Below are 17,847 nucleotides of genomic sequence, written 5' to 3'. Positions count from 1 at the left end.
AAACCTTAGATTTTCTAGACCAGATCTATTATCTTTTTTCTGTTTTTTTCCATTGTCTCCATGAGTAAACTCATATTAGAAACCAGACCTAATGTTGGCTACCAGTTACACTTCTGGGGCCAGAGAGCAAAGGAAATTAATAAAAGGGAAACACCCTAGGGAGAAACTGAATGAACTCTTAGGTGGCTAATTTTGTGACTAATCAGCATCCTCTTTAAATATACCATATCCGAGTCTGCTCTTTTTACTTAGTAGAAAAACAATACAAAGATTGCAGTTTCCACTTTAAACACAATCTTTTTGTTCAACTGTCAACCAGGAGTGGTTTTAAATAAAACCACTTTCTGTATTTTCCTCAGAGGTGTCTTAATTTTCTCTATCAAACTCAGAACCCAAAGGTACTAAAGTCAGCAAGACCTAATGTCTAATTTACTTATACCTATGATGAAATCTAGTGCCAAGGATCATCCATGGCCATTGCCTCACTTCAAATATTCATGAGCCTCCACAATCCAAAATGCATTAAATGTGGGCAGGTTGCCAACAACACACAGTCTTCCTAGTGACAAGGAGCCTTCTCAGATCAAAAGGGCAAGATGTTAAGGACTTCAAACTAAACTGTCTTTGTAAGAGACACCCAGAAAAGAAATGCCAGATCCCACACCCTGTTTCAATTATGGAACATCCATGAAATAGAGAAAATAACAGACATTCATTCATTCCTCTTTGGAACTCATTTTATTGCAACAACTTTGCTTCTTTCCTTTTTTACCATTGCACTCAAACACTAAGGATATTATACACTAAAACTGGAAAATATTATTAATGCTTTCAAAGACAAAATGAATGATTACTAAGGAGTTAATAGCATTTAAGCCAATACGATATCGCTAATGGAGCCTGAGTGGCATGTAGAGAATACTACAAAAGCAAAGTTAAAACAGGAATAAAGAGCTATGAAGAATACATATAAAGCAAATATACCTAATAATTTAAGTTATCCCTTTATGTCATTTGTCATCTGGCTGTATCTGTTCTTACACCTGTGCACCTGTGCTCTCTTCCTGGAAATATTAGGCATGCAGCCAATTTCATACCTAGCTATTCCTATGGTCAGACCCAGCTATCAATGCTTTTGTATGTATATGTATATTAAATCAAGTATCAACCCCAGGGCTCTGAACTACTTGTGACTGACAGAACCAACAGAAACTTCCAGGCTAATTACTTATAAGGAATAGTTCCCAGAGAAAAGAGTTTCCACTGACCTACTTTGGACTTACTGAGATAATTTATCAGGTAAGATAATTAAGGGAATATAAAGCTGTTTCTAAAGTGAAATCAGAAATATTTGCTGAAATCATAAGTTGGTATTCCCAGTGCTATCAGATGGAGCTTTATTACTTTGCAATGAGTCAATTTTATTATATTTGACTTATTTATAAGCCATTCTTCTTCTTTATAAATTATATTTGGCAGGGTGTATTTGAGAGTCTCTTTTATGTATAAATGTATTAGTTTTGACTGTTTTCTGTCTAGATATAAAGAGAAATGATCTTTTAAGCCCTTTCTTCTCTTAACCCCTTCCCCATAAACAGGCACACACATCCCTTCACACAGGTGCTTCAGCTACTTTTGAAGTCCTTCTTTAATGAAAGATACCTCTGTTATGAGAATGGATATGCTGGCGTGTGAATAACTTGTCCTGTTGAATTTTAACCCTCTTTTGGAAGCTCAATCCGTTCCTACATTTAAGTTAATACCTATAACTGAAAAAAAAATATTTTGTAGCAATGGTCTTCCTTTCCTATTGAGAGAACCTCAAATTTTCTGATTTTTTACAGCCTTAATGTTCTCCATATAAGAAAAATGCAAGAGAAAAACCTTGAAATGAAATCACAGAACATAAACTAGGGTCTTATATTAGATTACAAGCCATCTGTTTTCTCAAAATAAAAGCATTAAAATGTTATGTCATTAGTATCATAGTTTGTCAATGCCATCTGATTATTACTTTTTCTCCTCTTATTTTATTCTCCTTCTCCTTCCCCTATTTATTACTTTTTTTAATTCCCATCTCCAGTGTGACTTTCTTCTGAACTCAAAAACTCATCTAACTATGAAAACATGATCAGTTAACCGTGTACTGACGTTTTTATTCTAATAAAGATTTATCTTCATCTTGAAAGTACTTAAGAATGTTTTAATAACTAGATTTAACCCTGTGGCAAAATGCCAAATATTAACTTATTAGGCCAGGGTTAAAGAAAGATTGGGAATTAATTTTTCACCTTTGTTTTAGTATTGTGGATACAGTAAGAACATTATTTCACGTCAGCAGTTATTCACATCTTGTTATTACTTCATAGTGCAGGATTGAGGAAATCTGTACACATAAAATTATAGTTTAGTTAGTGTTAAAGGAAAAAACTGAAACAATAAGTTGTACTCTTTGTTGCCACACAGCATATGTAGTATTTTATGTTTGAGAGAATGTGGCCATGGTGTCATCCAAAATCAATAGTGTATCAACGCTCCCTTGATTTAGTGAAGGTTCTGTTGCCTGGTACTACAGTCAGATCGCTCCGCTATTGCTTCCTATCTTACTTTACAGCCTCTTTCATTCTATGCCTATTTAATTTCACTCATTGCTTTATTCCTGTGTCCTTCAGCTGTTTCCAATCTGCCCTTCATGGCCATGACTAATACAATATGTTAACATACAAAGGTATGTTAACATACAAGGTATGTAAATGAAAATCAATGCACTTGTCATTTCAGCACAATTCCTTATTGCTTACATTGAGCATTTTAAATACATTTTATTTAAACACTAATAACTTTCGTTCTTGCCTTGGAAGTCTAATGATCTTCTTGGCTCCCTGCCCCTACAGCCCTCTAATCTTCACAGCCGTGGCCACTTAGCCCCCATCTGGAGGTTCAGGCTTATTCTGCATTTTGGAGCTAATCTTGTCCCTATGCTGGGGGTATACAAGATATCGTAGCCAAAAGCTAACTGATTTAGCATTCAGACAGCTTTGCTGCTGGTTTCATTCTGACCTTGTAATTTATTTCTCAGATGTAGGCTATGCTTCTCCCAGCCACTTGTAACCAAGGCTTGACTTTGTATAGCAGTTCCAGTATCTATCCAGGCTCTCCTATTTCAGTTCTTGATGAGTTTTTCTGATTGACACTAATTTCTCCATGACTAAGGTTCTGCTTTGTCCTTCTCCTTGTCCCATCTGTAACTGAACTTATTTTCTGAATTACAGTTGCTATGGTTGGGCCCTGTAGACAACTGCTAAGCCTTTCTGGTGTCACTACCCTTGCCCATATCTCTTCATACTACCTTCATAGATCTGAACTTCTGCAAGAATACCAGGATTAACCCCTTGCTTGCTTGGATGTTTTCCCACTTCCAGCTGCAAATATCTACCTAGACCAGCTCTAACCTTGCATGCCTTGGAGAGTCACTGCAAACATGCTGCCTGCAATCTGGCCATCTCATTGTCTAGATATGACAGCAAAGACATATTGTTTCCATTGCATCTTTGGTTGAATTGTTATGCTAACACCCTTTAGTTACTTTCACCTCCTGTCTTCATCTTGGTCCTGCCACTTTAACACTTTAAAACTCAGTTTTCTCTTTTCAAAGTAAAATAATAATGGAATCTACCTCTATGGCTATTTTGAAGATAGCTGAGAAAAAAAAAAGTATACAAATGGTACAAATGGATAAAACCCATTGTAAGCAACCAATAATTTTTAGCTGCTCTTACAAGTTCATGTCTTAAATATCTGTACTTGGAAAGTGGAGCTATACCACTTAAAGAATGATCATTAAAAAGATAAGGAACTAGGAAAATTAAAATTCTTAAAAAAAGATAGAGACTCATGTACATTTTTTTTAAGTGAAATAATTTACAAGAAAACAGCTTGAAAAAATGATGCTGAAACACAGATGCAGTCACCAACAAATGTTAGAAACAAAATATTTTAAGGATACATTTCCTATTTGTGTGTCTTGATCTTATGACTACAGAAGAGCCCTAAAGCATTTAGGAAGGAGAAAGAGTCTTTGAATTAGTAACTTATTTTAGAGTAGTATTTCTATATCACCCGGGGGACTTGTAGAAAACCAAAATTTTAAGCCTCGCTTCTCTGAAATTCTGATTCATTAATTTTGGGACAGAACTAAATAACTGGTATGTTTAAAAAAATTTTCATAGTACCTCTGGCAATCTCTCAGTTTGGGGAACCACAAATTCATCAGCCATTAAGGTACCTAGGATGTTTTTAAAAAAACATAACATTTGTTGGCCGGGCATGGTGACTCACACCTGTAATCCCAGCACTTTGGGAGGCCGAGGTGGGCAAATCACCTGAGGTCAGGAGTTTGAGACCAGTCTGACCAACATGATGAAACCCTGTCTCTACTAAAAATACAAAAATTAGCCAGGCATGGTGGTGCGCGCCTGTAATCCTAGCTACTTGGGAAGCTGAGACAGGAGAATCTCTCGAATCCAGGAGGCGGAGCTTGCAGTGAGTTAAGATCGTGCCACTGCACTCTAGCCTGGGCGACAGAGTGAGACTCCGTCTCAAAAAAGAAAGAAAGTGAGACTCTGTCTCAATAAAAAACACACATTTCTTTACCTCAAGATGGTCAAACCAGTGCATAGACTCTCTCACTTGGCTCCTAGCTGCCCACTGGCTAGAAGTGTTTGACAGGTATGAAAACTCTACTGCTGTCTGAGTTTAGTAATAGATGTTTATTTCACTTGGCTATTCAAAGGCAGTGTTTACTTGTAAGTACGTAGTTTACCCTAAGAACCACCGTTTACTCAGATAGAATCTTCACTTGAAAAATATTTTAAGTGCAGACTGTTTTACTATTGCCAAATAATCTTGTCTCAATTTTTTTTCTTCATTTTCCTTAGACGAATTTTCCCCTTCCTCATAAAAGTTTGATCAAAATGATGGTTAACTGCTCTAGGCAAGCACAGTCTGCATACTGAAGAAAATAAAGAGCAGCCAGATGTTTTCCTGAAAAGGGTGAGGTATACGTAAAAAAGAAAAAGAGATAAATAATAGTAATAATAATAATAGGAAGAAGATGAAGACAAAGGAGAAGGAAAAGAAGAGGCGGAGGAGGAAGACAGGGAGGGAAAGGAGGAGGAGGAGAAGAAGAGAAAGTGGAAGAAGAAGAAGAGGAAGAGGAGGAGGGGAGGAGCAGAAGAGAGAAGAGGAAAGGAATAAAAAAGAGGCTGCTGCTTTTCACTATCATGACACAAAGAACCCCTCAGAAGTTTGAGTTATTCACTTTTCAGTGTGCTTAAGGTGGGACCAATACAGTAGAAGGCTAAAATGTTGGCACCCTTTCAAAATAATAAGTATGATTCATTATTTGATGAACATATCTTTATAAGAGTAGTTACTCCATCATCTTAGAAGTCAGATTAGCAACTGGTATGATCTGAAAGTTGGTGTCCCCCTCCCCAGATTCATATGGTGAAATCCTAACCTCCAAGATGATAGCATTGGGAGGTAGGACCTTTGGGAGGCGATTAGGTTATGGGGGTGGAGCCTTCATGAATGGGATTAGTGCCCTTACAAAACAGGCTCCAGAGACCTCCCTTGCCCTTTTTGCCATGTGCAGCTTCAGTACGAAGAAGGTTATTTTCAGAGAAAGTGAGCTCTTATCAGACATTAAATCTGCCTTGATCTTGGACTTCTCAGCCTTCAGAATGGTGAGAAATAAATTTCTTTTGTTTATAAGCTACCCAGTTTATGGTATTTTGTTATAGAAACCCAAACAGACTAACTCTGATCATCTATTGCTTCCTGATGATGCCTTTTAAATATCTTGAGATAAAGTCTCACTCTGTGGCCCAGGCTGGAATGCAATGGCATGATCACAGCTCACTGTAGCCTCAATCTCCTGTGCTCAAGTGATCCTCCCACCTCAGCCTCCTGAGTAGATGGGACTACAGGCTAGTGCGACCATACCCAGCTAATTAATTTTTTTTTTTTTGTAGAGATATGGGTCTCGCTTTGTGCCCAGGCTGATCTCAAACTCCTGGCCTCAAGCGATCATCCTGCCTTGGCCTCCCAAAGTGCTGGGAGTACAGGCCTGAGCCATCACACCCAGCCCTGATGATACTTTTTCAAAGACATTCTAGTAAATAAGACTTTTTTCCCCTCTATGTCCTAACATTGACAGTTTTGGGAGGCTTCAATGATATTTTAGTGTACCTTGTCAAGTAATGCCATGGATAGCTGCTTGGCTGGCCCACCTCTTAATCCAGTTCCAGAAATTCCTTGCTGTTATTACAGCCCTCATTTTTTTTTTTTTTTTTTTTTTTTTTACTTGGGAACTGAATAAGAAAATAGAAATGCAGACAATGTCTTCTGTTGCAGAATGGTTGATGGCGTTAAAAAGAAATTAATCACTATCATTATTTTGTCTAAAAGAATAAAAACAGCATATTACCAGACATCCTCGGCATCTTCATCACATTCTGCACCAAACTGGCAAATATCACAGGTGGATGTCTCCTTTTGACTAGTTTCTCCAGAGCCTTCATGGACTGTAGGATAGAAAAAATGTAAAATGAATTCAGATAATTGTGCATTATATCTACAACTCCAGGACAATTATGTATTAAAGCTGCTACTTTCCCAATGGACCTGTCTGCTATTGAAGCTTCATAAGAATGTCATAAGCAACTCTTTTGTTCCTCCAATTTAAAGACAATTCTAACAATAATATGCTTCCCATTGGTATGTGGTGAACACGTTTGCATTTTGCATGCTAAATAAAACAACAAACATGTGAGTTTATTGTATTCATCAACATTATTTGCCTAATAAATAGACCATATGAAAGAGTTATTTAGTTAACAGGGAGTTAAATTTTCACCTCTCTGGGGGAAAGATCTACTGTCTATTTTACTGAAACGTATTTAGCATTTTCTTATTTCCAGATTATGGACCTTTTGGTCCAAAGAAAGTTTTCATGTATAATTTTTAAAAATTTAGATGAGCATCCCTGATTTATTAGATATGCCCACATTTTTTCCCTCAAACAGTTAAGTACTTATAAGGAAAAAAAATGTTGATTATAAGTTTTTAGAAAATAGCTTTTAGTTGTTTTTTTACTGTCATTTATTGAATCTCACATATGTATTGCATAGAGCTAATCACAGTGATTCCTTGTTAGAGGGTTATGAACATATATTTTATTTTAAAAAATACATTGAGTCACTGTTTAGTCACTGATGATAATGATGATTGATATTGGTCCTTTTTTCCTCTAAGTGACAAGTACAAAAATGGGCAATATATCACCCAATTATAAAGTAAGCTTTTCAAAATCAGGATACAACAGTGTAAATTGAGAAAAAATTTCTAGTATTTGAGTGCAAGGAATGAGCAACACTTTCAAGGTGAATTACCTCTTTTCCCAGTTAAAAATATATCATTGAAAGAAAAAGTAGTTTTATTTTAAAATGAAAAATTGCAATCAACTAACTATTGCATACACAGATCATATACACTTAAAAACAGATGTTGAAATCAAGGGAATCTTTAAGAAGTGCACTTCTGCAAAAGATAACATATTTTAAACAGAAAAAGAACATAAGCAATTAATCCCAGCATTAGTTCCTGTCTTTATGAACATTTTAAATAACAAAGACAATTTATTAACATGCACCTCGCACCTGTCAAATCCAATCTTACTTACTTTGTTTTAATACATTATTTTCTCTTCATTTCTTCTTTGTTTATTAACAAGAGTTTTTAATACTTATAAAATCAAAGATCTTTAGTTTTCTTTAATCTACTGCTGTTCAGATGAGTAATTTGATTTACTCAAAAAAGGACAAGACGACACCCCTAGGAGAGTTATCTGTTTTGTAACTCTTCCAAGAAAGGTGGAGGGATTTATTTTTTCTAAAACATTTTTTTTCCTGTGCTTGATAGTCAACGCTTACATTTTTAAAACAGTATGAAGTAAACAGGTCAATTTCAATTGCAAAAGTATTGATGGTATAGTTTTCAATTTGGATGTCTTAAGAAAAAAAACGTGTCCTCCCCAACAAGAAGAAGGAATTTTAGACTCTGATAAAATAAACAGCACTTATCTTATTATCCACTCTACTACTTTAATATAGGCAAGACCATTAGAGTGGACCATGGGGATAAGAGGGAAGTTGGGGCCTCATCTCAGGGGAGACTGAACAGCTGAGGTCGATCTCTGTATTACTTTCTTATTATTAATGCAACACAGAAGCTGCTAATGGGAGAAAGCCTTTTAGTGTTAGCAAGATTAGCAACTTCCAGACTAAAACTTCCCATTACTCAGGAAAGATATGAACACAATGGCAAGGACCTTAATGAACAGTGATGGCCACTTAGAGACAGCCCCATTTTCTTCAGCAGTTGAGATCTTTGGTAAGGGATTGACTGGAGGTCATCCAGGGATACATTTTATTATCTCAGCAGGACTAATAATAATATTTCTACCAGAAGTCACATTACATTTCTATAAAAGGGCAATTATTGGTAAAATGGAGATGTTTGGAAATTCTCCGATAAGGAGAAATACATTCAAAAGAAGCAGTGGGAATATCCCCATTAATAAGTATTGTGTGAATAAAGTGCCTTTCTATGAAGTCACCCACAAAGAAATATAAAATAAAATCTTTCCATATTACTGGAAGCATAGGTTTGCGCCTTTGTATAACAGTAAACAAACAAACGACTTAATCAGTGCACAACTTTCATTTCACTTTTTATACCAGTGGTTCTTAAACAGGATCTGATTCAGAGGCTTTCGTGAATCTTGTTTGTTAACAAGTTTTTTTTCTTTTTTTTAATAAAAATGACCTGAGATATCCTTGGAGATACTGATTTGGACTTAGTTAGGGGCTTGAATATGCCTATTCTGAATACAAACTATCTCCAAGGAAGAATCTCTGCCTTAAACAATACCAAGGCTTCATCTATCCAGAACACCCTCCTCAGGTATCATCTAGCACAGGGCTTCCGATGCTTTAAAGCGTACAGGAAGCACCTGAAGGTTTAGTTAAAATGCAGATTCTGATTCATTAGGTGCAAGGTATGGTCTCAGGGTCTGCATTTCTTAAAGTCCCCAGATGCTGCTGCTATTGGTCCACAGACCACATTTTGACTAGAAAGAATAGCACTGTGTTTTTCAAACCACAGTTCACAACCTTTTAGCGGGTAGTGAAATTAATGCATCATGACTTGCATTTCTGTAAACATGAAACACACTATACTAGTCTAGTAAATAACAGACTGCATCTTATTTAGCAAGTACATGTTTTATTTTATAACACTGCTTTAGCTATACATATGTACTTACATACAGGGTTGCAATATAAATTGCAATTCTTACTAAAGGTCACAGTAACAAAAGCTTGAAAACCACTGATTTAGTACACGTTACACTCTCAGTAAATGTGTGTTAAATTGGACTGCTACTTCCTTCTCTTCTTTCTATATTACCAGTAACAGGAAAGATCAGTGCTTATTTGCATCCATACACTGATTAGGAATAAAATTCATTTATCTTAAAGTATTATCTTAATCACGCATTTGTATTTTAAGCTCTTTTATTTTGAGTTGCAAAGTAAGATAATTATTTCCCATTATTTTATAGAAACTTAGGTTATGGCAAATGATTGAAGCAAATTTGAGGGGTGAGGGAAGTGGAGCTACTGAAAGCACATTATCCCTAATATTCTGCCCTTCCATTAAAACGTATTTAATCGTTTTAGGGAGGTTTGGAAGTGGAGGGATTACAAGAAATGATTGAGCTACTTCTCTCTCAAATCTCTCTGCCCTGCTAATTTCTTCTGAAGGTTGAATTCCATCACCACCCTGTTCTTCTTGCTGGTCCTACATGATGATGAACCCAGTTCTCACTATCATGCTTCTTGTGACTTATAATATTCTTAACCTGTCATACCATTTCTGAAAACAGTGAACTCTAATGTTCAAACATGGGTAAGCATTGTAATTCACTTTGTTAAAAATGCAATTAAAACTGAAATCCAGCGAAATGAAGTCATCTTTCCATATCTGCTTGTTCCTCATTCACAAATCCAGCCAATCTTGAATCAAAATATTCAGAAAAAAATACAAAATAACAATGCAGAAATAAAAAATAATAAAAAATAAAAATATAGTATAACAAATTTTTACACAGCATTTATGTTGTATTAAGTATTCCAAGTAATCTAGAGATGATTTAAATTATATGTGAGGATATGAATAGGATACATCACTTTAATATCATCAGGGACTTGAGCATCCACAAATTTTGGTACACTGCGGGGAGGGTGGGTCCTGGACCCAATCCCCTGAGAAGACTGAAGGATGACCATACACAGATCTTAAGGGTACCTGATATGGTTTGGATATTTATCCTCTATGAATCTCATGTTGAGATGTAATCCTCAATGTTGGAGGTACGGGTTGGTAGGAAGTGTTTGCATCATGGGGGTGGATCCCTTATGAATGGCTTAGAACCATACCCTTGGTGATGAGGCAATTCTCACTCAGTTAGTTCACATGAGATCTGCTTGTTTAAGAGTCTGGTGAGAACTGCTTGTTTAAGAGTCTGGAACCTCTTCATTCTCTCTCTTGCTGCCTGTCTTGACACATGACACACCTGCTGCCACTGTGCATTCTGTAATGAGTAAAAAGCTCCCTGAGGCCTCACTGGAAGCAGATGCCGGCACCATGCTTCTCATACAGCCTGCAGAACCATGAGCCAAAATAAACTTTTTTCCCTTATAAATCATCCAACCTTAGGTATTCCTTTAGAGCAATGCAAATGGACTAACTCAGTAGCCTTTAATTAGTGTTGAGAAGTGCATATAAAGACACACAGAACAACTCTATCATCCCAGAAAGTTCTCTGGTTACCCTTCCCAGGCATTGCCCCACCACTACCCTGTCTATATATGGGTAGATCTCTATCACCACATATTAGTTTTAACTATTCTAGAACATCATATCAGTGGAATAATTCAATATGTAATTTTTGTGTCAAGTTTCTTTCACTCAAAATAATAACTTTTGAAATTAATTCAGGTAGTTGCATGTATCAATAGTTTATATCTTTTTATTGCTTAGTATTCCACTGAATGAGACACTGCAGGTTATTTATTCACCCTCCTGTTGAAGGATATCTGGGTTGTTTTCAGTTATTGACTGACAATTATAATTGGGTATTTATGAATAAAGCTGCTGTACAAATCCTTGTAAAAGACTTTGTGTACACATATGTTTTTGTTTCTCTTGAATAAATAACTAGTAGCAGGATTACTGAATCTTAAGGCAAAAATTATTGTTGTTGTTGGTTTTTAAATTCTCCACCTGCAGGAATGTTTAATATCTTTTGGGTACAAACCTGTTGTCAGCTAAACGTGTTGCAATATTTTTCTCAGTCTATTTTGTTGACAGTGCTAACCTTGCATTCCTGGGAAAAGTCAAACTTGATCTTCGTATATTAACTTTTTAATATATTGCTGGATTTCATTTGCTAATATTTGGTAGAGCATTTTTGTATTTATTTTCACGAAATATATTGGCTGTAATTTTCTTTTCTTGCATTTTCCGTGCCTGCCCTTCATGAAATGAGCTGAAAAGTGTTCCCAAGTCTGCTATTCTATGAGAGTTTGTGTCAGATTAGTATTATTTTTTATTCATATGTTATAACTCACTAGTGAAACTATCTGGTCCTGGAGTGATTTTTTTGTTCTTGTTCAATTACAAATTTGATTTCTTTATACAAGGCTATTTCATTTTTTTATTTTATTGATTTCTGTTCTTATATCCTTGTGCTACATACTTAAGACTTAATTTATTTTTTTTTTAGTTTCTCAAATGGAAGTAGAAATGCTTGACTTTATGTCTTTTTTGTTTTCTCATATGAGTATTAAAATGTATAAATTGCCTTCTAAAGATTGCTTTAGCTGCATACCACAAATATTGATATGTTGTGTTTACATATATTTCTGTTCAAAATATATATTGTAATATCCTTTGAGATTTCTTAGACTCATAAATTATTTAGTAGTGTGTTTTTAACTTCCAAATATTTGGGCGTTTTCAAAGGCATATTATTTTTATTCATCTTCATTAAATTTAATAATTTAATTTATCATCATTGGAGAACACATTGTTTAATTTAAATACTTTGAAATGTATTGTAACTTGTTTTATGGCCCAGGATATGGTCTATCTTTTTGAGTATTCCATGTGCACCTTAGAAGTTGTAACTTGCCCTAGTGTGGAACAATTTTCTATTAATGTTAATTAGCTTACATTGATGGTTAGTGTTGTTCAAATCATCCATAACTATACTGATTTTTATTTAATTGTTTTATCTATTACTGAGAAAATAGTGTTAAAATATATATTGGTGACCGTAAATTTGTGTCTCGTTCTCTTTTGTTTTGTCAGTTTTTGTCTCATACTTGGGAGCTTTGTACTGGGGGTATAAACTTTTAGTAGTCTTATGTCTTCTTGAATAAGTGATTCTTTTATCATTATGAAATGCCCCATTAAAATGTCTACTAGCACTGTTCAGCTTGAAATCTACTTTATTTTGATATTCACATTGCCTCACCAGGTTAATTTTTTGCTTATTGTTTCCATCATTTTACTTCCAATCTCTTTGCTCCTTAAATTTAAAGTGTGTTTCTTTTAAACGACATACAATTTAGTCTAACTTATAAAAAAATCTAGTCTGGATTTAATCAGGGTGTTCAGTCCTTTTACTTCAATTACTGATGTGTTCAGTTTTAAGCTCACCAACTTGGTGTTTGCTTCGTATTTGACCAATCTTCTGTTTCTCTCTTTCCAATTCTGTCTTTTTTGTGTGTAATAAAGTATTCTTAGGTATATATTTTACTTTATCTCCAATAAATTTTTGGTGGGGAGGTAGTGTTTCTTTGTTATTATTATGGTGGTTGCTTTAAGGATTACAATAGGCATCTTTAAATTATTCTAATCTATTACTTCATGAAAAATTTACTAACTTTATGACAATATATTTCTAATTATCATATTCCAGTCTTTGCAATCTTATTGTCATGCGTTTTATTTCTACCTATGTGATAAAACTCATGTCCTTTTAAAACATTATTTTTACTTTATACAGCCATTCTACTCTTTTGTGTTCATTTCAAAGGCAAAAAGCTAAAGTTTTCTGTACAAATGAAGACCCCTGCCAATCACTGCTAAACGATTTGATGTCTGTTCTGTATTTGCCCTAACTTTTCAAGACTTATCTGTAGTACCACATTCTCCATGAAAAACACTTTTGGCATATGATGCAGAGTAGATTGTATCATTTTCCCCCATTATCTTTCCTCCCTTTCTGATAAAAGGATTATATGTTTCTTGCCATAGCTGCATGACTTGCAGTTCCCTGATATCATCATTAGTTTTCTGACATGCTTTTGCCATTGAAATGTGAGTGGAATTGAGAGAGTTCTTAATAGAAGTTATTAAAAAGCTATCATGTGAATTTCTTTTTTCTTGCTCTTTCCTTCTGTACAAAAAAGACACATTTCAAAATATGGGCTATTCCTTCAACCAGTTCCAGAAGGAAAAGATACACAGAGCACAGTCACAGTTGACCTTAGTTATCAAAGCAAGGAATATGCCAATGATTCTGTAAGCCTCTGAGATTTTGAGGTCATCTGTAATTTTAGCTTTACCTAGTGAAAGCTGACTAATAAAATATGGATTAATGTTCTTGATAAATTCTAAGGAAATAAATATTTTTACATCATTTTCCACAGTTCAGATTTTGGTTGCTTTACTTACCTATACAAACCAAGATCTCCTTTTAATTTTCTCCAAATCTGCCTTCAAACTTTCTAACATTTTCTTTCGTCAGTATAGATTTCATAATAGTTAAGGTACGTTTCTTCTATTACATTTTGACTTTCTCCCAACATAACACTACTATTCCTACTTTATTCATGGTTCAAATTTTCTCTTCCATGTAGCCCTAGTATGTCTCTCTCATCAACGTGTAAGATGTCCCATTTAAATTAAGCATAGCATAACATTAAACACACTATAAATGTGTATAAATAGAAGCATTTACATACATCAAGTGTGAAATAAAGCAGGAGGTCCCCGAAACTATCAGGTTATGTTAAAAAAAAAAAAAAAAAAGAGACTTCTAGATTTAAAATATGACACAAAAATACTGGTTCTACACTCATTTAAATTATTACAAAGCTGAGAAAAGAGCTTTTACACATATTTTATGCAGATATTAATCTGGTTATCTCAAACTTTAGAATGTACTTTTCTCCTATTTTAGTCAATATCAATCTAGTGGTCAGTGTTTTTTTCTTAAATAGGTAACAAAATAGTTCTTGATAGGCTTATCTTTTTTTCACTTTATTTACATAGATAAAGAAATGATTAGTGATAGCATTTAACATATCTGTGGTAGCTAAAATGACTATCAAGTTATGAACAGCAATTTTTCTTTTTGAATAAATTATAAAAATTATTGTCTCATCACAAAAAATCAGAACTGTGCGTTTACATTCAAATAAGGGACATATTTGACTTATAAAATAAAAAGAAAATTTTAAATAAAAACTCTCCATTCTGTTCTTTAATTTGTACAACTTGCCTATTTTGCATCTTGTGTGAGTTTTCCCTCCATATGCTTCTCCCACATGTGAGTAAGTTGTATTTAAATGATGGAAGCTGTTGACAGTTCCTAGAGGCCCAGACAATTCTAAGTTGTTGTTTTTGAGCTGTAGTCATATTTTCTTTAAAATTTTCTAAATTTTCCCTAGAAACCCCAATATGACTTTAAAGAAAAATAATAATAAGAAAACACTTTCCTTTTTTTCATAGATTATGATATATGAGTCATATGAATAATAGTTATACTGTTACATCATATTATTAAAATGTGAAAACAAGAAGTAGCATTTTGGTTTGTTATCTAGAAAACTAAAACAAAATACTGCATATGTATCTGTCGTAGTGCAGTAACATGTGTTCAGATTTTAGGGAGGAAATCCATTATCTTTGTTTCTTTTTGATTAAAAAACATATCACCCCTGATAATTTTTAATTTTAAATTGATTTTAATGCCAAAAACTAAAGAAAGCCTGAAATTACACTCAAACATAATGGTTTACCATTCCAAAATCCACTTGAAAAGCTCAAGAACCAAGCTTATGATTAAACAAATGTAATTTCATATTAAAGACTTCAAAAGAAGAGATCATTACAGAATATTTAATTTTTCATAATTAAGCTAGTTTGCTAGAGCTTGACAAAGCTTCTTTAGAAATCACACATAATTTATCTTTTGCATATTAATGAAAAATAATTTAAGAGATTAATACAAAGCTACTATATTGAGGGAGAATTCTATTATCATTTAAGCCTGTCAGAGTTATGACTGAAGATACTCAGTTTATTTTAAACAGGAGAAAGAGATTAATGAAGTCAGGAAGGAAGAAAAGAAGAAAGGAAGGAAGGCAGGCAGACAGCCTGATATCATGCATAGCAAAATTCATTTAGAGCAGGTTACTATGCCAGACTTCATGAAAATATATCATACCAACAATATGGTATTATAATTAAATATAGTTTTGTTATTCCCAGGATAATTTATTTGAATCATTTTATGCATATTCATATAAACGGTTTTTAATTTTTTCCTTATTTAATTCCTGAAAGATGAGAAATTTCTTTTTTATTGGTAAATTATAAACATTTGCTTGGGCTACTGCAGGGCAAATCCCAGTTAGAGGGGATTGAGAAAAGCCTGGGAGGTTACTAAGTGGAAACAGTAAATGTAGCCAACACTTTCGCACAGATTTGCTAATGAGGAGAACAGAGAATGCAGCATTACTTGGATAAAAATGTAGAGTCAAGAGACAGATTTTATGGAAGAGTAGTGCTCAGGTATCATTGTGTGCTAAGAAGAATCATAGAGCATAGAGGAACAAAGTTAGATGGGAAGGAAAGCGGGTAATTACAGGAGCAAAGTAGGGACTGGGTTTAGAGAGAGGTGTGGTGGTTGGTCTTAGAAGCAGGACCATGTCTTCTGGAGGAAGAGGGATGGCAGAGTATGTGGGTACATATGTAGAGAGGCGATGCCACTGAAAAAGCAAGATGAAGTTGATCTCCTCTACTTGTATTCGCTGTCTCTCTTGTATTTACATTTAAGGAGGTGATCAGTTGAAGTGATGTAACAAGGAAGAAGGAGATGTGAAATACTGCAGGAAAATTAATGTGAATAAAGGAAGACCAAAAGTCTTTCTAAGTCTTTCTTACATCAATTTGTTGCTTGCCAACTTTATACTTAATTATTCTAATTAGTAAGCCTCTAACGAATAAAGATGTATCTTTATTAACTTACACTTCTGTATGTCTTTAGCAAATGGCATTTGGTTTTGATGACTTAAAGGTATTTTGTTATAGAGCAAGTTTCATTTGAATAATCAAATAAAGACTTAATTGCCAATTGAGTTAACTTTAACCTACTAAATATTTGTTTTGGTAGAGGGACTTCATAATCTGTTGATAACTTACTCCATGTTTATGTCCTAAATATTTTCCCATTCTGTCACCACTGTAGTTGTTGTGATCTTTATCATAACTTGCCTAAATTTTAAAGTAACCTTCTAACTAGCTGATTTATATACTTACAAACCTGCCTTTCTTAAACATATCTCCCATGTCTCTTACTGAAATGAAAATCTAATAGTGACACTTAAAACTGAAAATGACATTAAGTAATCTAAATGCACTTGCATCTTCACGAAATTCTCCCAATGCTAAAAGAAGTAGATTTGGGTTGTCCAGAGTCTTTCTTGAGGCTCAGAACTTTCAGTTGTAAAATAAGATGCCTGCCTTGCTCATGCAGATTAAATAGGAGGATGTGTGACTTTGCTTTGCACCCTCCAAATTGCTCTGCCACTCTAAGGCGTTACCATTAAGAAAGTGTTAAAGGTGAAGGAAAGTCATTATCTTATTCCAAGTAAGATGGTTCTTTGAAGAAAGTTCACAGCTGAGCATCTCAAATGTGAATTTTTGACCTTATAATGATGCTGAAGTAGAAATATTTGTATGAACAGAGGAATAAGAAACACAAAACAACATAACAAAAACAGATAAATATATTGTGGAGCCTATAGTAAAAGTCTTTCTCTGAAACATCCAAATTTGGTTTCTTATATTGAGGAGTAAAAGGATCAAGGGAGGAGCAAAGGAGCAAGTAAGAAATAGGTAAGAAGCCCCCGGTAGATATCTTCAGAAATTGCCTGGAGCTCCAGCCTCTTTGTTTTAGTGCACTGGACTTTGGATAAAAGAAAGCACTAAAGTGATATTTTCTCTTTTCTTATTGATGAAGACAAAAACAAAATAAGGGCTTTATCCTTTTCTTTTAGTACTTGCCTACTATGGGTAGTAGTTTTCACTGTAAGCCTGACACATTATCCATCTAAGTCTAACTTCTAAGTCCAGGTAAAACTTAAAGAAGAAATTTTAAAAATCAGGCTTGTTTAAATATATAACTTATTTGATATAAATAGAACAATGAAATAAAAGAGTAGCAAAAATATAAAAAGTCAATTTTAAGAGGTCAACATATTTTGTAAAATTAGTAGTTTATAGCAATAATTTTTTTGAATTGCCTGTAATATTTTCCAGCCTAGTTTTGTTACCTAAGGCCTTGTTCCTGTTTTTTGTTTTTGTTTTTTTTTTTTTGGGAGGGGGGGAATTACAATAACCAAAACATTAGAAAGAATGGCAAAA

The 17,847-nt window shown here is 34.3% G+C and overlaps 1 protein-coding gene across 2 annotated transcripts in view; it reads right to left on the bottom strand.

Annotated features, from left to right (window-relative positions):
* The window catches only part of TMEFF2 (transmembrane protein with EGF-like and two follistatin-like domains 2), a 246,724-nt gene that overhangs the window by 108,652 nt on the left and 120,225 nt on the right, over window positions 1–17,847 (bottom strand). For both annotated transcript variants that reach the window (XM_011936418.1, XM_011936417.1), the window contains exon 5: window positions 6,491–6,587. In XM_011936418.1, the coding sequence (XP_011791808.1) occupies window positions 6,491–6,587 (97 nt within the window). The remainder of the gene's footprint in view (window positions 1–6,490; window positions 6,588–17,847) is intronic.

This window comes from Colobus angolensis, unplaced genomic scaffold (assembly GCF_000951035.1).
Source record: "Colobus angolensis palliatus isolate OR3802 unplaced genomic scaffold, Cang.pa_1.0 Scaffold153, whole genome shotgun sequence".
Taxonomy (NCBI): domain Eukaryota; kingdom Metazoa; phylum Chordata; class Mammalia; order Primates; family Cercopithecidae; genus Colobus; species Colobus angolensis.
The sequence above is the reverse complement of the archived record's forward strand: the minus strand, read 5'-3'. Positions and strand labels throughout refer to the sequence as shown.